We start from the raw sequence: 24150 nt of genomic DNA, 5'->3' as shown, positions 1-24150 counted from the left end.
TTTACATTGCAGTTAGGGTTAGGGTTAATTGAGCAAACATGAAAGATTCTGTATAACGTTATAATTAATGAGCAGTAGAGAGGCTGGTAAGCTGATTTTTTTTAACCTTTGGACGGAGCCAGGCTAGCAGTTTTCCCCTGTTTCCAGTCTTTATGATCAGCTAAGCTAACCTGCTGCTAGCTCTGACACAGACATGAGAGTTATCAATCTTCTCTCTTATCTCAAAGCAAGAAAGTGAATAAAGACTTTTCCCAAAATGTCAAACTATTTCTTAGAAATACGCCCAAGATTCTACATATATTTATCCTGCAAATAAGCCAAACATTTGCTTCAGTTTCAGCTTCTTAATTGTGACGATGGGTTGTGTTTCTCTGTCATACAGAATTGTAGATTTATTATTTTTAAGTTTTAGACTTGGAAAAAAGCAATTTGAAGGCTTTGGGAAAATTGTGATGGGCATTTTTCACTATTCTCTGACTACAAAAATTAGTTAACACAAACACAAAACAAAATTTCTGGCCACATTTAAATTTCAAAATGGATCTTTTTCAATTCTGATTTTTTTACATTTTCAAGATATTTGTTTTCCTCATAATATCGCAGCTTTACACATTCATATAATTCACCAGTTGCTTTGTTTTGCCGCTCAGCTGTGTGAAGAAAGATGGTATCACATAAAAAAGAAAAACATCAGAAGAGTTTCTGAGCAGGAGCCTGTAAGGAGAGATGAGGGTGTCCTACCTGAACACTGGTGAGGTGCAGGTACATGACACAGGCCACATGGAAACACACACACAGCACCAGCAGCAGCAGCACCAGCATCCCCCTGAGAGAGGAGGAGGGGGGAGAGACCAGAGTGAGGAGGGCTTCCCCAGTTTTCCACTGACTGCAGTACAACAGTGTAAATGTCTCACTACACCTTCGCAAAATCGATCCAATTAGGTTACATGAATGGACAAACTGCAAATGTGGAAGCAAGAGAGAGAAAGAGTGTGTGTGTGTGTGTGTGTGTGTGTGTGTGTGTGTGTGTGTGTGTGTGCATACGTACTGTGGGATCATTAGCAGATAGATAAGGCCAAACAGAGCAGTGAGAATCAGAGAGAGAACCACTGCGCTGATGAAATGGTCGTCATACACCTGGTGATACTGAGAAAGGACAAAACAGAGAGAGAGAGTGTGTCAAAATGAGAAGCATCCATCCATATATTTATTCAGATGTTTATCTGGGTCCAGTTAGGAGTTGGTCAGTCAGATATTCTTTTCTGTGGGGAATCCTGACCCTCTTTTCACACCGAATGCATAAATGTAACACAGTGTCACATTATTTTTTATGTATAGTGTGACTGGAACATGCTTCTCTGGGTTGCAGTGAATATGCAGGTCTTTGGGAGAAGGGTGCATGGTTGTTCATGACTGTTTTCTTTATATTTATACAGATTTTGAGTATAATGTGTCTTTGTGTGTGTTTTTTTTTTCCATTTTGAACCCAACTACCATCTGAAGTTGGATCAAACCATTGCTCAGATGCACATTGTTTAGATTTTGGAGGTTTAGCCATAAAAGTGTCCTGATTATCTGCAAGGTTTTACCAATTTAGTCGGCCCCAATTTAGTCCCAAATATGTTGACCTTCATGACACATGTCCAATGACATTGCCACACTAATCTTCTATGTGGCAAGTTTGTTGTTGGGCCCCTGTTGACCCCCACTATGCATGGTAGTACTCTAGACCTGAAATGATTGGTTGATTAGTTGATTGAGAGAAAAACTACCAGGTTACAATTTTGATAACTGATTAATCACTAAAGTCGATTTTTAAGCAAATAATTCCAACAATTCTCTGATATGAGCTTCTCAAATGTGGATATTTGCTACTTTTCTCAGTTCTCTATGATAGTAAACTCAACATCTTCGGGCTTTTTGACTGTTGGTCAGACAAAAGTCATTTGAATATGTTATCTTGAGCTTCAGGGAATCAAAATCAGCATTTTTCACTATTTTCTGACATTTCATACACTGAACAATCAATTGATAATGAGAATAAATGTTGGTTGTTGCCTTACAGTACTCATATGATGGAATAACACAACCTTGCTCTAGGTTTTCTGTGCAATTTAACACATTTACAACAAATGAGCACAATCTAGTAAAGTAAAACAATTAATGTTATAAATCTAGATTTTGACACGTTCTTTGATACCAGGAGGATGGAGCACCTGTCAGAGTTGATATTATACTTCAGTAGTACAAAATCTAACACATCTGCAATTAATCAAATTATGTAGACCCAAATTATATGAATTAAATCTGGGCCTCCTGTGCCTGGTAATCCAGTCTCAAACAACACCAATTTCACTGTAGAGAAAAATGGAGGGGGCGTTAATTTTGTGCATCTCTGATTTCCTGAAGTTATGTAACACTACGTAGGTAATCCTCCTGGACTTCAGTTAAAGGTCTCAAGAATTTCAGAAAATATCAGGGAGGATGGGAATACGGGGTCAGAAAATAAATATTGACTGAGTGAAGTTTTCCGAGGCTTGGTAGGATACAGATCCCCTCCAGAGTATTGTGGCTCTGGTGTCTCCTCCCAGCTGGACACGCTCAGAATACCTCAATGAACAGGCTTCCTGGGCGCATCCTGATCAGATGCCCAGTGAACCTCAAATGGCACCTTACAATGTGAAAAAGAGGCAGCTCTATTCTGAGCCTCTCTAGGATATCTGAGCGTCTCACCCTCTCCCTCAGGATGAGCTTAGTCAGTCCACAGAAGTTCATTTCACCTGTTCATCGTATCCTTTTGGGCTGGTAACCAAAGCTTCTGATGATATGTAGAGTGTACCTGAAGCTCCACCTTTAGACTCAAGTACAACCCATCTGATTGCAACTAATTCTAGCTGCTGTTCTCATGCTTTATCTTACCCTTGTGAGTAAAACCAAAAGATACTTAACTCCTTCACTTGAGGCAGCAACTCACTTATGAGATGCAAATAACCACAAGGACAGAAGGATGGGAGCTCTCCAGATAAGCTAATCAAGAATCAAAAACCAACTGTCATCACATCAGATTAGATAAGAAAAGCCATGTATTAAATTATACTTCAGGGTTTAAAGGACCAGTGTGTAGGATTGCCAGTGTTTGGTTTGTCCATTCTGGGCTACCGTAGAAACATGGTGGTGCATCATGGTGGGCTCCCTATGTAGATATAAAGGGCTCATTCTAAAGTAACGAAAACACAATGGTTCTTATTTTCATGGGATTATACACTAATCATAACATATTTATGAATATTATATTCCATTTCTGCCAAGTCTGTTCCACTAGATGCCACTAAATTGTACACAATGCACCTTTAAAGGGTAAAATCTTGAATATGAAAATCTTGTTTTTGCTGACCTCTAGTGGTGTCTCACCTTGCTGCAGTGATGTACGGGTATAGTTACTCTTAAAATGTAATACTTTTAGGGCCACTTTTATTCTACCAAAATGCTAAAGAACATCATATCTGTTACAATGCTAACATTAACAATTCAACATTTAGCATGTAGCATGGTAACATGATGCAACAGGCATCCTTGGAGCTATTTGCAGATCAAATGAGAGTCAGTCAGACTGAGATATTCAGGACATGATATTAAGTTTGTGTCTTTATGTTGTAAAAGTTCATATCTCACCACACATCAGATCTCTAGAAACGCATTCTTTATTTCACAACACAGAACTTTTTTGGTCCAAATGACACAGTTTCAACTCGAGTTTTCAGGTTTACTCATCTTGAAGAGGTTGGATATGACATGCTCCAATATTTCCGCCAAAAATACTCTTATCTCATGCAGAAATACAGTAAAGAATAACTTCTAGAGATCTGATGTGCAATTAGATCTGAACTTGTAGAACACTGATGTGTCCTGAACTCTACCAACACATGGAAGAAATCTGTTTTACTGTAGTTGTGTGGGATTAAATAAGCTCTTTATACTTATTTGTGTCTTCATGTTTTTTTAATAGTGAATTGATGCATTTTCCTAAAGGATAGACCTCCAAAATATGTTGAAATGAGACACGATTAACTCACCATGCTAGCAGCATGGCTCAATCAAAGGTAATATCAGTGTACTAGTACGACTACTGGGTGTATTGCTGTGAAATTCCTGGTTCCCAGAGGATGAATCCTACTGACTTTGGTGATCCTCTCACTTTTCATCTAGCGACAACCTTTCATTTATCCTGTGAAATATCTCCACACCTACTAGATGGATTGAAATATTCCACATTGATGTCCCCCTCAGAGTGAATTTTGTGAACTTTGGTGATCATCTGACCTTTCTTCTAATGCCATTATTAGACTAAAATTAAAATTTGTCCAATGTTTGGTTTATGACCAAATACCTGTAAAACTAATGACATTCCAGTTAGCCTAAGCTGCACTTTGTGTTTAGTGATAATTAGCTAATTTTAGCATGCTAACACGCTAAACTAAGATGGTGAACATGGTAAACATTATACATGCTTATCATCAGCATGTTAGCATTGTCATCGTGAGCATATTAAAATGCATTACTGTGCCTGTGCTGTAGACTCTTAGTCTTATTACTTTGTATAGGGTTTTAATTTCTCTCCTATCAATTTAAATGTCTAGATTTCACAAACAGACACTGACACAAACACACACACACACACACACACACACACACACACACACACAAACCCTTCCCTGTTGTGTGTCTCCTTTATGGCTCTATGGGCTCTACCCACGCACACATAGGAGAAAGATATCACGTGTGCCGCTCAGACGTTCCCAAATCATTATCTGCACCCCCTCCTGAGAGGGTGGGTGGATTCCTCATACAGACACACACACACACACACACACACACACACACACACACAGACATCATAGACAACAGGCGTGGGAGCAAGGGAGAAAGGGGAGAAAGAGAATTAGAGACTGTGTAGGGTGTGTATGTGAGAGCAAAAGACGGGGGGGGGGGGGGGGGGATGCAGTCACGAAGCATGTTACCTTACGTGTAATGAGGAAAGTATATATTTGTTACATTCTGTATCCTTTTCTAAATATAAATCCAAGTTATTGGCTTCTCTGCAGATGTTCAGCATGCTGGCGTCCTCACCCTGCGTTCCCTGTCTCTGTTCCTGTAGAACAGGGTGATGTAGTTGAGGTCTGATGTCTCAGATTCGGTCTGTCGCGCTTCGATGAGCCGCCCGATGTAGCGGTTGACTCGTGTTCCTGGTGAGTGCTGCACGGCGGTGGTCGAGAAGGACGTGCGACTCCTCAGCTTCTCTGACGCAGTCCGCAGGGCTCTCCGCTGTCAGACACCAAAAAGACAACACAATCAGTCTCCACAGAGGCCGGCCTGCCTGATACGTTGACAGTTCACAGCTTAGGTGGTGGTGAGGCATACAAATGTGTTTGGAGTTTTGTGAGGTCAGCTTTTAACTTTTCGAGCGTTAGTAGAAACGAGATGGAAAGTCTACAGCCATGCTGGTCTGGCCATGAGAGGCTGTAATGCTTATTACTGTACACAGCAGCAAACATACATTGTTTAATGGATGAAAAATGGAAACGTTGCTTTTCTTAGAGCCTTACTAATAATGGTGCAAAATATAAAATGAGCTCAACCTAAATTAAGTTTGAGTGTAAATTAAAGCATATTAATATGCCACATTTGGGGGCAGCATCAACAATTTGTTAACAAGACTGAGAAATCACTTTTAAGTTGATAAGTTGAACTTGTTAGCAAATAGTTACTTATTTCCACATCCAGGAGTTACAGAGCAACATTATCATTCATTAGGAGTCGTGTTTCTGTCCACCTTGTGAATGTAAGTCCAATATTCACTCTCTTTTAGCTCTGATTTTGCTCTCTACCAACTCCTGAGGGAAAAATCTGGCTCTTTAGCTGCTAAATCCTCCACTATGTTCACTGGCTAGTCACTAACTGTGTCTGTTTGCCATTTGGTGCTGAGCTTTTTCTTTGAAAACAGCTGCCTGCTGTGGCCGAGAGAACAACACTATGAGAGCACTGAGAGTGAACCAAAACAGTAAAGTTGCAGCCAGAGAGCTGAACAAGGATTGAAACTTGTTATAAAGCTGCGTAAAGCCGAGGGGAGATGCAGATTCGCTGTTAATTCTCTCTAGGTTCATCACCTCTAACATGACACATTGTCATTTCATACATTGTTATTGTAAAGAAAAAAATTGATTATAGCTGCTTTAATGACAAAACAAAGTGCTTAACACAAGATGAGCATGTAAACACACATGTAACTAAATACATGCAACATACAAGCAACACATGGATTAATCTTGCAATGATTATTATAGACAGGGGAATGTATACAGTAATCAGAGACAAAATCTATCCCAGTTGTGAAGCAAGAAAATAAAAATATGACTCTTAGAAATATAAACAAGGCTCATAGCAGCCGAAGAGGCACTTCAGATGAAACTGCGGGATAATTAACAGATATTATTTGGAATATCTAGGAGCCCAGGAGGCGATTATCAAGGTAATATGGTTTCTTCTTTAACATCTGGACAGCAGTCTGCTGGAGATGGGAAATGCACGTCTGGGAGATTCCAAAGTAGTGAATTACTTAGAATATTAGTGCATGGAAAACTTTCTCCAGGTTGGACAGGTGTAAGAAGTGCCTAATTTTAGATAAATTAAAGGTTTATTATCTGTCCAGTGGCAATTTAGGACATCTCATACTCATCTTTTTAGGCTCAGCTCTACATTGTGTCTCTGCTTTAACAGACAACAGTTTGGACTTTTAAACAAAAGCACAGGTGTAATTAATAACATTAATGTTGGCTCTGTTCCATTTAAGTGCACATAACCAGGGCCCTGGGACTGGTAAACCTAAATGCAATACAGACATGCTGGATATTATTAATTACATCTGTGCTTTTCCTGCAATGACCAAGTGGCAACTACCACAGCTTGAGGCTGAAGCCAGTGCAGAAGTACCTTAAAGTGAAATGCTACTGATGGCTGCTAGAAGCATCAACTTCTCTCTAGAAATACTAAGTCAATAATGTATTTCAATAAGACATTAAGGTCTTAATCTTTAATTCCAGGCCCTCTAATAGGTGTGCTGGTGGCCATTTTGGAAAGCATTGCTCCATAATAAGATTTGAAGACTTATAGTGGCTTTCATGTCTGCTGTGTGGGTGTTGATTGACAGCTATGATTGACAGTTGTCTCACCTACTGCTCTCCCCGGCTCCGGGACTCACACTGAGTCTGACTATTGTCACAATATTTCAGCAAGTTTGATGTTACTTGATTACAATACCTGTCCTATTATTAGCAACTCTGGGCTCCAAAGCAAACCTGACACCTCGCTATGTCCATTTTCAGTCTATGGTTGTGACTTGTCAACATTTCTGGGCTCAGACACACTTGTATTGGTCTCTTTGAGTCTCTCATTGAAGTCAGTGCAACTAACAACCACATGTCCTGCTAATCTGAGATACAGGGCTGCATGTCCTGTCCAAGAAACATTGATTATTTATGTTGTTGTATTATATTTACTGGGACAATGTACATTTTTAAACATAAACATTAATATTTGATGTACTGCACCAGAGTTAGCTTTAAAGCTAATTTTCATCTGCAGTCCCTTACAAATAAAACATATAACAGCACAATAACAAACAAAGTACAGAGACACAGAAAACACACAGGACACATTATACAAAATAGAAAGCTACACACAATGGCACATCACATCACATTTAACTGTATGGTGAGAAAGTAGTAGGATGGACTTTTTTCCATGGAAAGCTATACTGGTGGGCTAAATTATCATGCACTGTACCACGGTGATGAATTTGGAAAAACTAAATGGGATTCAGCAATCATTAATGTTATTAAATGCACCTATGCGTTTCCTGCTGTAAAAACAAAATGCTATATTGCTGTTAGCCTGCTAGCCGCATTATGCTTGTACTCCTGCTCCCATCATTTCCAGTTCTGCCTGCTTTTCACCATAGTGTGTGACTATATTTCACTGTGCTTATTCTGACCAAAAATGAGCTGTAATTTGTCAGCCTGAGATGTGCTTTGGCTCAGCTGTGTGTGGAGTTAAATGCTAGCGTTAGCGAGTCAACATGCCTCCAATTAACATGTTAGCATGCATGTCAACAGCTATTTGATGGTAAAATGCTGCTATTTAACACGTAACATTTATTATTCTAGCATGTATAAGCATGTTTCACTGTGGTGTAGATGTTACTGTGTGTTTTAATTACTTGTCGAGTTTGCATTTATTATGTGGGTTTCTCCTGGTGAATCACTTTTCATGTAGCTTAGTCAACATTATGCCAAAAACCAGCTAAATAAACCCCAAGTTGAAAATAACCAGAATTATCCTTACAACAAACTGTACAGAGCTGCATATCTGAAGAACTTTTACAATGAAACTACTGCAAAATTACATAGAGTATGTCATTACATGCTTTATCTAGTGTAAGTAAGTATATATTCTCTACATATTTATAGTTAAAGTCTCAACTGTAAGTGTTACTAGAAAGGCTGTCAGTGTTTTTATGTATTTGACAGCTATAGTACTAAGAATAAAGTATGAAATATTCATCAAATTAACACCTGCTTCTACAAAGTAAATTAAAAACACAGCGACTGCCACCCTCAATCAGTCTCACTGGAGTTGATATGAAGATCATAATATAATTCTGTTTCTACAGATTCTACATCCATATCAACAAGTAGTTTAGTCTAATTTTCATCCTCTAAGTTCTTTTTTTGTGAAAAAAAAAAAGAAAAAAAAGAAAAAGTGAGACAATTCCCCTCGTTCCTGGTGCAATTTGAATTGTTTCAGGTTTTTTCTAGAAATGAGTGTCAGTATCTTGAAACAAGACCCAATTAGGGAAATTGTCACACTAGTGTCAAGAAAACACACTTGACATGTCTTTACCCCAACACTAATATGTACTAGAGACACATTAAAAATGCACTGATTGGTTTGGTTTAGTTCAGAATAAAAAGATTATAGGACTTGTTAGTGGAGATTTGTTGTAATGTAGTGCTATACGATGTTTGAACTGAAATTAAAAAGGTGCAAATACTCTAAACCAACAACCATATCATTCAGCATTTTGGGGTACAAATTGTGCACAAGAATTATTATTTATTTATTCATACAGGGGCGGCTGTAGCTGGGTTGTTAGACACATCATAAGGTCATAGACTCCTTTCCACATGTCAAAATTTACTTGATATCTGTGTATGCACAGGAAAAAAAGGTAAATCAGTTTGGACAAAAGCCTCTGCCAAATTAATTTAACGTAATTTGTAATACAAAATTTGAATTCATTTGTACAAATTATCAAAAAAAACTCCACCAATATCTGCTGCACTTTACAGACCATTTAACAAGAGAGGATTTTGGAAATGATGGCAGAAATGAAAGCCCTTATCCAGCAGCTTTCCAACTAAACAAGACCGTATGTTTTACACCACACGGCTGCACATTGTTGCCTCCCCCCAGTAAAAGGCTTATTTTGCCCGACACATTCAGTAACACCATGAGTACCTGCATTTCTTAGAAACTGGCAGTACTGTGTGAGAAGTAATGGTACTCCCTATTTAACACAACAGTAATCTGAACTGTTGCGTCTCCTCTAGGTCATCAAAAACCAGCGTTTTTAATTTGTCGTGTCTAAAAATAGATTATATTCTTTGGCCCAAAAAATTTGCAGTGTCATCATTCCATTATAAAATTCCTCTCTGTCACAATGCTAGGCTTTCGGCTACTTGGGTACCGTAATCATGCAACAATGTGGCTAATGCTATTAGAGGAGATGATACCAGGCTGTGGGTGATTACCAGCAGTCATAATGCAGCATCATCAGAATCATGAAGTACTAATGCCTGGCTGAGCTCACACAGTCGGGCAGATTACAGCTCGGAGGCTATTTCTGACAGCCAGACCCTGTGATGCCACGATCACCAAACACCAACCGACCGACCGAGGAACCAACCAGCAGCACTCGAGATTGACTCACTGCTGCGTCATTGTGGTATAAAAGCAAAAACGTCATATAAATACATTGAGAAACACATGAACAAGCTTAAATCAATACTCACATGCACATGCAAACATCACTTGGCACGTATACACACCCACATAAGCACATGTATGTAGAAAACGCACGTGTACAAACACACACGCAAAGAAGCTTAAGAGCGAGTTTACCGTCAAGAGTTGCTCATTATATCTATTCCACTGCCTTACTTTGTAATATAAGCATACTGTGGTACTTATGATGCTGCGAAATCTAGAAATCCAGATTACAGTGTTTTGTGTGTGTGTGTGTAGCAGATTAGAAATCCAAGCAGGATTTCACTCCATCACAAATGGACATACAAACCCATTAAAATGATTTTTTTTTTTTTTTTTACAACATAACCTAGAAATATTTATATCCATTCTGTACAGTAGTGGGACACTCATGCATGCAAACATAAAAATAATAATCTTATTTCATTCAAAAACCTGATATTGCCAATGTATTTGGATGTCTTCAATGTACATGTCACACACACCTTGTCGTCGTCCTCGCAGGTCATGACATTGGAGAAAGGGATCTCAGCTTTGAACATCTTCCTACAGTGCATGAGCTGCACCAGCAGGTAGCACACCGTCTTGAACTTCATCCTCTTGGCTGGTTTAATGTCTGACAGAATCAAACCAGGAAAGATCTGGAGAGGAAGAGACGACGGAGAAATGAACCAAAGGACACTGAGAAGTATTAAATCATTTTTCCTGGTTTGGTTTTGCTCCTGGTAATAATAAAATATCTCCTACGTGCTGAAAATCTGTCTCTGAATCTCACAAACAAAACAAAACAGCTGTTTTGTTTTCATTTCCACTCTCTGAAACAGCCTCACAGATGATTAAAGTATAATGTACTTGCCTCGGAAAATAGCTACAGTTCAAAAGTAAAGCTTAAAATCTTTTCTCAGTTATGTTTTTGAAAACTGAATTACATCATCTTCATGGAAATGAAGTAGCATGTCAGTGTACCAACTCTTTAAAACACAGTTAAAAAGCCAATGTTTAGCATGTGGCCTTTAGTATATTATAATGATAATGTATAGTGTGGAGTTAACATTTAGCATGTTCGCTTGTTACCATGCTAACATTAGTATTTTACAGTTTTTAGTACTTAACATCATAATATTTATCATGTAATGTTATGTTTAGCATGTTAGCATGTGTAGCCCATGTTTAGCATAGCAACATGCTATGTCAGCATTACCTCAAACTATAGCTGAAGCTAATGGGCATTTGGTCATTTATTTTAGATTGGACATTGATCTTTTTATGTTGCTAAATACAGAAGGTGACAAAATGAAAGTCCATTATGCATTTTAAACTCTACAACCAGGCTGTTTTGAACACTTTCTACTCTCTGAAGTCTAACAGATATGATTCAAGTGGGCCTATATTTAAATTCTCTCTAAAAATGTTTCTAAAGTTCTGAAATTAAACTTAAAACTCATCTTTTTAGCTACAATCTTCCAGATTACTTTTCTTGGCAACAGCTTCTAATAAAAACCCGAGAAGTTGGATTATATAGTGATGGATGGAAGGAAAAGGAGGAGGCGACATAACATTCCCTAAAAGATGAGAGCACGAATTTTAATGTTTTTTGGAGAATCATCTCATTCATAGAAATAAAGCAGGCTTGAGCGGGATTTTTACAGTAAATGTGAGTGTGCAATGTTAGAAAACATGCTTATTTGTGTGTGTGTGTGCTCCTGCCAGTACTGTACGAGAGTATTTTACCGAGGATTTAAAATGCAACGAGTAGATGCACACGTACTCGGCTCTTTGTGCACATGTACAGTTGGTGTGAGATAGTGATACTAGCCATGTGTATGCCAGCTTAACACATGGCCTGCCTCCCTCTCTGCATCAGAGGATTAACTATTACAGCACTGACAGATGTGTCACCTCTCCAGTTGTACGCCGGCGAGAGAATGAGAGAGAGAGAAAAAAAAACGCTGAAAAGAAACCGTCTCGCCGTACTTTGCGTCTGTGCGATGGCACGATGAAAAATGTCTCTATGTGATGTTTCTGAAGGAAAGCATGTCTCTCATGGCCGAATCCCGGCTCCACCTCGTAGTCTCCATTCAAACACTCCAGGGTGGTCCTTGTGATGTGCACCTTGCTGTGAGCACAAGCAGGGCAGAGGACAAAAAGCAGTTAGTGATAAAGTCAGGCGCTAAGGTCTCCAATCATTATCCCTCTCATTATTTTTATCAGTCTAATAACCCATCGGCTTGCTCAAAATTATTCACAGTGAAGAAATTTTCATCCTAACAACTCATTTAATCTGGTAACGAGTCTTAAAATCTTATTACTTCACTTGAAACAAGACAAAATTGAGCCAATGAGGTGACCTCATTTCACTGCGTTTTAAATGCAAATCAGCTTGTTACTGTACATGAATTTTCTTGAATTAAGTGACTTTATTTTCACACAGTGTTCTGCCTTATTTTTAGCTGCTGTTACTGTTCTTTCTCAACAGGACTTTTTCAAGACCGAATATGAGATAAGGTGACTTATTAAAGAACAACACTATTTTATCTTTCTACTATTATTAACAAAGTGCATGGAAAGACCAAAAACAACAATGAATTGATCCTGCTAGCCTGGTATAGCTTATATCTCTGTGCTATTAAACTTCATTGATGTACACTGGTGTTTTATGATGAGCATGGCATGTGCTGCTTATTCTGACACAACTCTATGTTTGCAATCTCTGGAAAAGTAAGGTACCTCGTCGGGCGGACGTTTACAATCCTTTGATATTTTGACCGAGATTTCTTTCACAGTATCTGGGGCAGAACCCATATGATGAGTTTGAAAATGCAGCTGACAACACTCAAAGAAGAAAGGCCTCTGATTGAACTGACCTGTATGACCGCAAGTATTCAGTAGAGAAAACACAACAAAGACAAGCCCTGAGGAATAAACTACTAAATCTAGACGGATAAATCAGCTCAGCCGATAAGTCTGTGGATACGCTTACGGCAGATATGTTGCTATCAGATTATACTTCATGTTGGCTGCTAAGTTAACAAGAAACTGCAGTCCAAAAACTGCCAAACACAGGTTTTAAGTAATTTAGAAACAATGTCGGTGTTACATCGTTTGTCAACCAGAAGCGCTTTCCAACTTTAAAATGTCCTGCTTAGCATATATCTTACAATTCTTAAAAATAAATAGATTTAAGGGATCCTTATCAGAAATGTGTGTGTATGTTGTGTGATACAGTAATAAAATGTGGTATGTCGTTATTGGACTGTAACTCAAATATCAAATGTCAAAAATCCAGTGTCCATCAGGCTCTACACTCGCCATGTTCATCATGATAAAGAGATAAGTCATGCAAATGCAAATGCGTTGCCCTTTTATGTGTTTTTTCACAGAAGCATGTTACTCTCTGACTCCTGTATCTCATAATTACGAGAAAAGATCTCATAGTTGCAAGCTCTGTGTCTCATTATAACGATAAAACGTATAATTACGACATCTTTACGACAGCTTCAATAATCATGTGTAACTCTTCTCATAATTCTGAAGTCTGTAACTAATAATTATAAAAAAAAAACAACAAGCTCACAATTAGGAAAGATACAGATCTTCTGAATTATAAGATACAGATGTCCTAATTACAAGATATTTTCTTATAATTGATATGTTAAGTCATAACTGTAAGATCTCAGTTTCTATTTTTGCTTTAAATTAGAGATTTCCCCCAATGTGCCTTGTAGTTTTGAATAGCTTTTGAAAAATCACCTTTGAAACATCAGGATGTGGCAAAACAGACCATACTTGTCATTTGGCTAAGTTCATTGTTGGTTTTGGCTCTTTCATTAGTTATATTTGTTACATCAGTAATAAATATATAAAATATGTCCTTATTGACATTGAATAAGGACTTTGTCTATAAAAAAAACACATGTAGAGTAGCTACAGTACAAATGCATTAAGAATACATTTTGCCATCTGTTAATTCTATGCTTGGATGCATACATCATGAGGCCTTATTCTGTCTCTGTTGCTGGGATACTGTGTTTCTGAGTAAGTGTGTATTGCATTTGTACTCTGACCGCTCACAGTCCTGTTTTAGTGGGTGTAACAGTCAGTACTGACCCAGGCAGCCCTCCGGCCTCCATCACATTTGCCAGTGTGACATCGTTTGACCAGACGTCATACTGCCATTTCCTCAGGCCCAGCACACCGCACAGCACCCGTCCTGTGTGCAGGCCAACACGCATGTTCAGATCCACCTCCGTCGCCTCCACCACCGACCTGCAGGGGGAACGAAGAGTGTGAAACATTTATCTCTAACTGCTGAAACGAAACCAAGAATGTTTCACCTCCGTGTCTTTCTTTGTTCGTTTGTTAGTTAGCAGGATATCTACAAAACCTGTTTTGGGTTTTGAACAAAGTTTGGTGAACAGTTAGGCCATGGATCAAAGAGCAATATTAGTATAAGGGTGCTGATCTGCTTCCAGGTGTGCATCCAAGAATTTGCATGGCTCTAGGGATGTCAGTGTCGGTCGGTTAGTCGGTTGGTCCACCGCTTTGGTCCAGACTAAAATATCTCAACAACTATTAGATGGATTGCCATGAAAGTTTGCATTCATGATCGCCAGAGGATGAATCATACTGACTTTGGTAATCCCTCTAGACATGTTTTAAGATATATAAAAATACTCTGATTTGAATAATAATTTGTATACATACAAAAAGAAAGTTCAATCCTTAAAAAACATCATCTCCTCCTTCTCCCTCATTGAAAATCCAGAATCTATATGCAAATATTTTTAATGTCATAAGTCTAACTGTTGGACACAAGATGACCCCTTTTTCACTGTTAAGTCCATTCTCAGTGTTTGTGCACTGGAGGCTTCATGTTTCCACATCACATTTGTTTAAGTTGCATACTGGACCGCGATCGGCTTCCAAACTAGTTGTGATGTCACAAATCATCATCAGAAAAACAAAAACATCCTGCCTAAGCACCTTGAGTCTTCCACGTGTACATTTATACTTGTAGATGACCAGACCGTCTTCACTTCCTTGTGTTGTGGTGTGCAGGAGATAAAGTAGGACTTTCCAAAGCCTCTCCAGTGAATCACTACACAAAGCTCCTCATCAACAGCGAGAGGTCAACCAGACGAGAGAGAGAGAGAGTCATGGACAGAGCAGAGGAAGGAAATAGATAGAGTTGTATGCAAAAGTTTGGGCACCCCGTGACAAATAACATATTTTGGTGACTTGTTGAAAACATGTAAACACAACCTCTCTAGGATATGGACTATCAACCACAATATTTTTAGCAAACATTAATGCATAGTTACTTTTTCTGTAATAAATTGACCAAAAAATAAATAAAAACATCATTGTAGTATGTGCAAAAGTTTGGGCACTCTACATAGTCAGTACATAGTGAGAGACCCGATGATCCATCCATGTCGGGGCTGAGCAGGAGGAGACGTTACAAACCTATCGTCCCCTCAGTCATCATGGGAAATGTGAGATCTCTCCCCAATAATATGGACAAGTTAGCGGTGCTGACCAGGCACAAGAGGGAATACTGGGAGTGTAGCATTATGCTTTTTACAGAGACATGGCTAACCCCACTAACTCCAGACACAAATAAGAGGAAGGGAGGAGGACTGGCAGTATCTGTTAATGATAGATGATGTAACTCTGGGCGCATCACTATTAAAGAACATCTCTGCAGTAAGGACACTGAGCTGTTAGCAAGCTGCAGACACAGCATCCGAATGCCCTGTTTCCCTCTTATTTCTGGTGACTTTAATCATGCTTCTCTGTCCTCTACTCTGCCCACATTCACTCAATATGTTGCACGCCACACCAGACACAATAACATATTGGATTTATTTTATGCCATCACCTAGAAAGCATATATAAGTCACCTCTCCCTCCCCTGGGGAGATCGGATCACAACCTGGTAAACCTCCTACCTGTGTACAAACCTCTTGTACACAGGCAGCCAGCTGTCACTCGCATAGTGAAAAAATGGCTGATGAGGCTTTGAAGGACTGTTTTCATTCAACTATGTGGTTGTAAGTTTTTGTGACACTCATGGGGAGGACATTGATATTCTCACACACTGTATAACGGACTATATCAACTTCTGTGTGGAGGATGCCTTACCCACCAGGATTGTACGGTGTTTTTCCAACAGCAAACCCCGGATTACTCCTGACATAAAGGCTCTTCTCAAAGGGAAAAAAGAGGGCCTTTAGGTCTGGAAATAAGGCTGAGCTGAAGAATGTGCAGAGAGAGATGAGGAGGAGGATCAAAACAGCTACAGGAGGAAGATGGAGGATCAGTTGCAGCTGAACAACGTCAGCAGAGTCTGGAGGGGCCTTAAAACCATCTCTAGCTACAAGGAACCCAACTCCTAGCCTGTGGGGGACCGAAAGTTTGTGAATGATCTGAGCTTATTCTTCAATAGATTTGATCAGTCATCTGCCTTTCCCCCCTGTACAGTCCTCCCTGCTGTAACCCCTGTATACTGAACCACCACTTCCCCCACTTCCAACCCTCCCTCCCAAAACCTCCAGCACACAGCCCCCCTGCCTCAATCTGTCCCCAACAACAAACCAGTTGAGGAAAGAGTGCCACAGTTGTGGAAAACATCCTGCATGGTACCAGAGCCAAAGACCCCGCACCCCCAAGGACCTCGACAGCTACAAGCCGGAGGCACTGACATCACACCTGGTTACTGAAGACCCTTTTTTACTGTTTACTTATTTATTATATTTTGCTTTTTCACTGTTTAGTTATTATATCTTGCTTTTTTTTACTGATGCTTCTTGTCATTGCGGTATCACCTCCACTGCTGTAACACTGCAAATTTCCCAGCTCTGGGACTAATAAAGGATTATCTTAACACCCCCTCTGGCAGATATCACAGTTTGCAAACACTTTATGTAGCCAGCTAAAAGTCTTTCAATTCTTGCATTTGGGATTTTCTCCCATTCTTTCTTGCAAAAGGCTTCTAGTTCTGCAATATTCTTGTGCACAGCTGTTTTAAGATCTACCCACAGATTTTCAATTATGTCCAAGTCAGGGGACTGTGAAGGGCATTCCAAAACCTTCAGCTTGCATCTCTTGAGGTAGTCTATAGTGGATTTTGAGGTATTTTTAGGATAATTATCCTGTTGTAGAAGCCTTTGTCTTTTCAGCTTCAGCTTTTTTACAGACGGTGTGATGTTTGCTTCCAGAATTTGCTGGTATTTAGTGGAATCCATTCTTCCCTCCACCCATGTACTGTTTCCTGTGCCACTGGCTGCAACACAACCCCAAAGCATCATAGATCCACCCCCATGCTTAACAGCTGGCAAGGTGTTCTTTTCATGAAATTCTGCTCCTTTTTTGGTTGGACCAGTCACAGACCAGCCCTATAACCTGCAAACGTCTGTCCTTCGCTGACTCATTGACTGAGTGATGAAGTTACACCATTAGTTGGCCAGCCCAGTGTTGGAGGTTCCCCATTGGCTGTTGCTCTTTATGTCCTCAGTGGGCATTTACAGCGGAGCCATGAGCGCTGTCCCAAAATAAGTTTTACAAACACACATTTACCGACCGGAGCGATCCATTTTACCAGCCTGCACAGCGGATAGCAGCTAGTTAGCATTGCTAGCATCGTTAGCATAGCCGTGCCGTGCTGTGTGTAGCCCATAGACTGCATAAAAATAAGGTGTAGCTGCACTGTCTCCAGTATAACAGCATTGTGCAGGGCAGGTGACAGGTATGTTTACAGTGTTTGTGTGTCTGGAAGACATCATGGTGCAGATATAAAGTCACACGGCTGTTAGCCTAGCATGCTAGTCACATGTAAACATATGGATGAGACCATATGTTATACAGACATCCGCAGAAGCAGATGAAAGAGCAGGAGGAGTTAACAGATAATTAGAAGATAATCAAAATCAAAATAAGTCGTCTTTCAAATCAAACATCCCAAGATATGAGTGGAAATTGTTCTTGCAACTGCATTTATAACCTTTTTTTTAGTTAGTGATATGCTACTTCAGTACACTTTAACAACAAATACTATGAGACCATGACAGAAAATTGCCAATGAACATTTTATATCCAGGCATTCACATCATAGACACTACCACTGACTATACCTGTAACAAATTGGCCACAATTTCACACATTGACGATACACAGTCCAGCCATATGTTATGTTTTGACCTAGTCTTGTTTCTCCGAATGCACCTTTGCTGACTGCAGCCAAAGAGTTTTTTATTTTAACGCCATCAGTCCAAAACGCATCAGGCTTCTATAGATGTTCTGTTGCATACTTCTGACACTGGATTTTATTTTGAGGACATAGGTAAGGTTTTCTTCTACTGACTTGTTTGTGCGAGCATCTCTGCACCACCACTCCTGAGTCTGCTAAATTATCCTGCAGGGTTTTGCATTCAAATGGGGTTTTTTTTATTTGCCTTTCTGCCCAGCATATGAGCAGTTTCTCTCTGAGAGTTCTCTTGATCTTCCAGATCTCATCTTGACCTCCACAGTTCCCCTAAACTGCCATCTCTTAATTACATTTCACACTGTGGAAACTGTAAGCTGACAACGCTTTGCTGTCTTCTTGTAGCCTTCCCCTGCATTGTGGGCATCAATAACTTTCGTTTTCAGAGTCTTACACAGCTGCTTAGAGGAACCCATGGTTGCCGAGTGTTCTAAGAAGGTTCGAAGATTCAGGGTATTTGTAAAGCTTTGAAATTTGCACCAGCTGACATTTCCTAATGATAATTGTTAACATGCCTCAGGCCTAACGAGCTGATTAAGGTCTGAGACCTTGTAAAAAGAGACTGAGACTTTGGAACTCTTAGGGTGCCCAAACTTTTGCACATTCCACAATGATATTTTAGTTACTATGCATTAATATTCACTGAAAATTTTGTGTTTTATGTTCCATATCATAGAGAGACTGTGTTTACATATTTTCAATTAAAAAAAATCACCAAAATATGTTATTTGTCAAGGGGAGCCCAAACTTTTGCATACAACTGTAGAGAGGTGGAGTGTTGACAAAGTGTGTGTTTGTGTGTGTGTTTACAAGGTGGAGGATAATAAAATGTGGTCTGCCCATCAGGCTGAAGGAGGGATGTCACACACACACACACACACACAGAGGGATGAGTGTATACGGCAGCACCTGTCCTCTGAGATAAAGGGCTCCTACAGCAGCATCCATCCACTCCGACAGAGCAGCAGGAAAAGAACATGACAGGCGAGTGTTCACACAAGGAAATGAGGTAAAGGCTGTCTGTGTATGTGTGTGTGTGTGTCAACATGCTAGTAGGGGGAGGGGTGGGGAGTATGCATGTGAGCCACCGAGTGTCTTATTGATGACAAATTGAACATGTCTCAGTTTGAAGAATCTACATGTTGTAAAAACTAACACTCACATGCATACTTCTCACATCGCTTAATTGTTTCCGAACAAAAAACATTAAAGTACTTGCTGCTAAATTGGATGTTGCATTAATGTTGAGCAAACCTAGATGTTTGGCTGTCAGCACTGTGACAGCGAAAGAACAGAGGAAGCTGGGAGGAGCAGCGACAATGTGTCACATGACTAAGGAAGGCTTAATTTTGTTCAAGCTATTCCCAATCTCTCTTAAACACTGAGGATGGAAACATATTTGATGACTTTCTACTACATTGCAAGTTTCTCAAAGAACTTAGGTTGTGATATGTAGCACAACCAGCTAGCAAAGCACTGTAAACAGAACTGCATTCCTGCACATGCTCAGTAGTGTCCGCCTTACACAGAACTACTCTCTGAAGACTGAAAACGTGATCACTGTTATTAGTCTTTGGAGCCATTTCTAAACAGACTTCCGTTACCATTGTCTTCGTGGCAAAGGAACATGTCACCCAGTGCAACCAGGTGGCTCATTAATATGGTTTTAATTGTTTCGGGACAACAAAGGAGGTCTACAGCACAGACGAATAAGATATATCAGGCTTTGGATCCACACACAATACTTCTAAGTAGATCAGTTCATTGTTGGTTTGACTCTGCACATAAGATTTGTTGACAATATGTCCAAAATATAGAAAATCGCCAGCCATATCCTTTTTAATTCCCAGATGCATGTTATAGAGAAGGTGTAGGTGTGTGTGTATGACTCACGCGATCGTGTCAATCATGTCCAGGCCCATCTCCACGCAGCAGTGGGCGTGGTCCGCCTTGGGTTGGGTCAATCCTGACACGCAGTAGTAACAGTCCCCCAGGATCTTTATTCTCCTGCAGTGATTCTCCTACAGACACAGAGAGAAATACACAGATGAATATCTGAATCAACCTGGTCCACCAGATTATTAACCTCTGACAAACTAGATAAATGTGTTTCCATTGGTTACCAAGACAATAAGTGAGGCGGAGTGGCACCCTTTTCTTTTTTTTTTTAATGTCATACAGTAGAGTTAAAGGGTCGTCATTTAAGTTTTGACCACTGTAGAGCTTACTTGGCCATTACTACACATATCATAAATAATAATTTTACCAATTTAACCCTCACCCTCTGATTATAATATTGTGTATGCACGTAACCATAGCAACAATACCTCTGCTCCAGTTAAGTCTGAAACAAGCACAACTACGGGTTACTGAAAACGAATGGATGGCAGTTTGATCACTGCTTATCTTTTTGGACTTTTGTGATAAGTGGCGAGCGAGATAACGCACCTACACGTGTCCTAATATAGAAAATAACGGACTCAGAGTCAGCAGAGGAAACGCCACAATGCAAATCAATGACCTTGTGTGTTATTTTCACATTGTAGGACACATGCTAATGTATGATTGGTCACTCGATATGTATAAAGTTAGACTTTACAGTGTGTTTATAAAGTTTATTCATGTAAAAACAAGACATAATTTGGACATGAATGCTCATCATTCACTGCTGAAAAAAACTGAGATGAGATAGATGGCTCTCATATGATCTCATAATGCTGCAACTTTATTAGCATAATACTACAACTTTTTCTCAAGATATTATGACTTTAATCTTTAAATTATGACTTTATGATGCTCATAACTGTCTAACTTTTTTCTCAAAATGTTCCCAAAAGGCACCCGGAAACTTGGATGCTTTAAAATTTTAATAAACTTTAATCGCCTCTCAAGTTCATAATTATGACAGCACCATTACTATTCTTAAACTTATTCTTATGCTGATAAAAAAAAAAAACTTGATGTCTCTTTGTAAAGAAGCAAAAGTTCAGAAGAGTCCCGTGAACACGCTGAGAATGTAGGAACTAATTAATGACACATCTTTCTACATTCCTGAAAGTTACTCACACTTTACATGAGGAACAATTGTACTTTCAATCCTGTCACATGTTTGATTTGACTGTACGGAAACAGCACGGAAGGTGCATCTTCATCTCTGCTCATGTAAATCAGATGTGTGTGCTCGTGCATCCATATGTGTTTTTGTAGTTGAGGCCAACTCTAATTGCTCCGACATGCTCTTGAAGTAGAATCCCACCCACACATTCCCAGACAGATCAGCTATTTGTCACAGTGCACGTTATGCACAAACTCGGCGACGATGACACAAACACAAATATGCGCACACCTTGACAACATATGGACACAAAAAACACAAACATACCTGCAGAAACAGCAGCGCAAACAGCAGATTGGTCACATGCAAACATGCTATACAGGTAGTTGGGTTTACTTGCACACACAGGGTTCCCATTTGGCAGTACATCACACGTAGTCATCAGAAACTTGTAATGGTGGACCCTACAAAGCTTAGCCTGCAGGCACCCTCTGAGTGACAAACACACACATGCACACGCACAAACACACACACATATATATATATACAGAGGATGCATGACAACTGCAGGGTAAGAGGCGGAGATGAGAAGAGAGGAGACGGGGTGCTCTGGTTTTCTGCTCACGGGAGCAGAAAGATTCTGGCGTGGGAGGATATGAGAATTCAGAACGTGGATGATTATCCCAGCACAAGGAACAGAAACAGAGTGTGTGTGTGTGTGTGTGTGTGTGTGTGTGTGTGTGTGTGTGTGAACATAAATGAGAGAGAGAGAGGGAAAGAAATTACCAACTGACAGCAAGCCATGTCTCAAAAGAAAGGTATCTGTGTTTGCTTTTGGTGACAAACTTGGGATTTTTCACCATCCAATCGGGGACGTTTTGTCTATTTACAGCACCCCCAATTAGGCTTCAGTTTTGGTTAGGTGAAGGTTAGGGTTAGGTGTGTGTTATGGGTAAGTTTAGGTTGAACCTCCAGGGAATAAATGTGTTGGGTAGCATACAGCAGTCAGACAGGCTCAGCAGCTGTGACAGAGCCGATTTGAAAGTGAATTTCTCCCTCGCTTACACGACAGGGTATAAATCTCAATTAGGATGCAGCTGCAGCTAGACACACACACTCACATGCACGCACGCACACAATATATATCCTCATCACAAGATTTCCATATAATGGCTTACTGAGCGCTGGAGCACTGATAGCAAGCCACATATCACCTTGTATCTTGCACTTTCTCTCCCTCTGTCTCTCGCCCAGCGTTAAGCCATGACTGATTGCTGAGATGCAGAATGAACTCAAGAGGGATAATCCTGCTGATCATGTGACTTTTGTATGTGTGTGTGTGTGTGTGTGTGCATGTGTGTGTGTATGTGGAAAACAAGAGTAAACTGTCTGAAGAGATCACTTAGCCATGGTAGAAGAAGAGGTCAAGCATATCACATATGCATATGAAGAGTTGAGTGTGAATGTGGTGTGAATGACATTCTGGGTATAATTGAGTAACTGGTGTAACTGGAGTGCTCTCGGTGAGCTCTTTTTGATGATTACGCAATACATGTGTAATCATTAAAAGTCATTAAACGCATTACATAATGATTCAAATTTTTAAGAGGAAGACCTTTAGAGATAAAAGGGCGCAAATGCACTTATAAACTAAATTTGACATAAATTACCTCAAAATTGTAAAGAAGTAAAGCAGTAAGTAAGCAAGCAAAGAAAACACTCATAAACAACAGGTCCAAAAAGAAAAAAAAGTAAATCTCTGCATAACTACTTTTACTGTATAATAGTTTTTCTGGCCATAACATACTGACAAAGACACACCTCTAACATACAATTGCCCTATAAAGTTGGTATGGTGAACATGTTAGCCTGATAAACTTCCTGTTTACCAGGTGTCAATTATTTGTTTGTGTCCATCTGATGAATGTAAGTCCGATATTCACTCTTCTTTTAGCTCTAGTTTGGTCTCCACCAACTCCTGGGAGACATATCTGTCTCTTTATCTGCTAGATGCTCCACTTTCTTAACCAGATAGTCATTAATTTGTCTGTCTGCTGTTTGGTGCTGGGAAGGTAGTGCACAGTTGGTTTATCAGAGCTTGTTTGCTGGAAATAGCTGCCTGCTGTTGCTGGCAACACAACAATGTAGCATAAAACCAAAACAATAAGCTAAAAGAGGCAAAAAGGTTCAGTAAAGCTGCAGAGGTGGTCATAATTCTCTGGATTGGTGATGGTCAAGTTTTTGGGATGCTCTAGAGTTTTACAAAAAAATATTATCTCAAGATCCACAGAGACAGAGGTCTGTTTACTATACTTGGTGTCTGCATGTGTGAATGTGTTCTTATGTTTGCTAGGTCATATGATCTACACACACAGTCTGCACAGTCATACATTTTGGGCTCCACACTGACGTCCACATGGAACGTCATGGACATGGTAGATTACAAAATTTATGTCACACAGACCCTCGCAGGCTATGCAGACATTTAGCTAAAGTATCAGTCACTGATACTGTTGCTGATAAGGACTGAGAGATGCAGTTGAAAGCCAGAGCTGGTAAGTGGACCTTGAGTTAAACCTGCAGCGCAGAACTTTTACATATAAATGAAAGTCTGTTATATTCAAACCCTTGCCAAACAAGTTCACACAATGCTGATTAAGCCTATCACTGCCAGGTAAGTAGAGTTTTTAATCAGGTGTTGGGTCTGACATTCCCACGCTGACCAGATCAA

General features: G+C 39.8%; 1 protein-coding gene across 3 annotated transcripts in view; it reads right to left on the bottom strand.

Annotated features, from left to right (window-relative positions):
* Nucleotides 1-24150, bottom strand: part of LOC121900995 (adenylate cyclase type 1-like) — a 59342-nt gene that overhangs the window by 19083 nt on the left and 16109 nt on the right. For all 3 annotated transcript variants that reach the window (XM_042417601.1, XM_042417599.1, XM_042417600.1), the window contains exons 5-11: nucleotides 20258-20385; nucleotides 14209-14367; nucleotides 12076-12217; nucleotides 10587-10742; nucleotides 5128-5322; nucleotides 1049-1146; nucleotides 742-826 (exon numbers count right to left, since the gene is read on the bottom strand). In XM_042417601.1, coding sequence (XP_042273535.1) covers nucleotides 742-826; nucleotides 1049-1146; nucleotides 5128-5322; nucleotides 10587-10742; nucleotides 12076-12217; nucleotides 14209-14367; nucleotides 20258-20385 — 963 coding nt within the window. The remainder of the gene's footprint in view (nucleotides 1-741; nucleotides 827-1048; nucleotides 1147-5127; nucleotides 5323-10586; nucleotides 10743-12075; nucleotides 12218-14208; nucleotides 14368-20257; nucleotides 20386-24150) is intronic.

The sequence above is a fragment of the Thunnus maccoyii genome, chromosome 7 (genome assembly GCF_910596095.1).
Source record: "Thunnus maccoyii chromosome 7, fThuMac1.1, whole genome shotgun sequence".
In the NCBI taxonomy this organism is placed as follows: domain Eukaryota; kingdom Metazoa; phylum Chordata; class Actinopteri; order Scombriformes; family Scombridae; genus Thunnus; species Thunnus maccoyii.
Note: the sequence above shows the minus strand (reverse complement) of the source record. Positions and strands in the feature narration are given on the sequence as shown.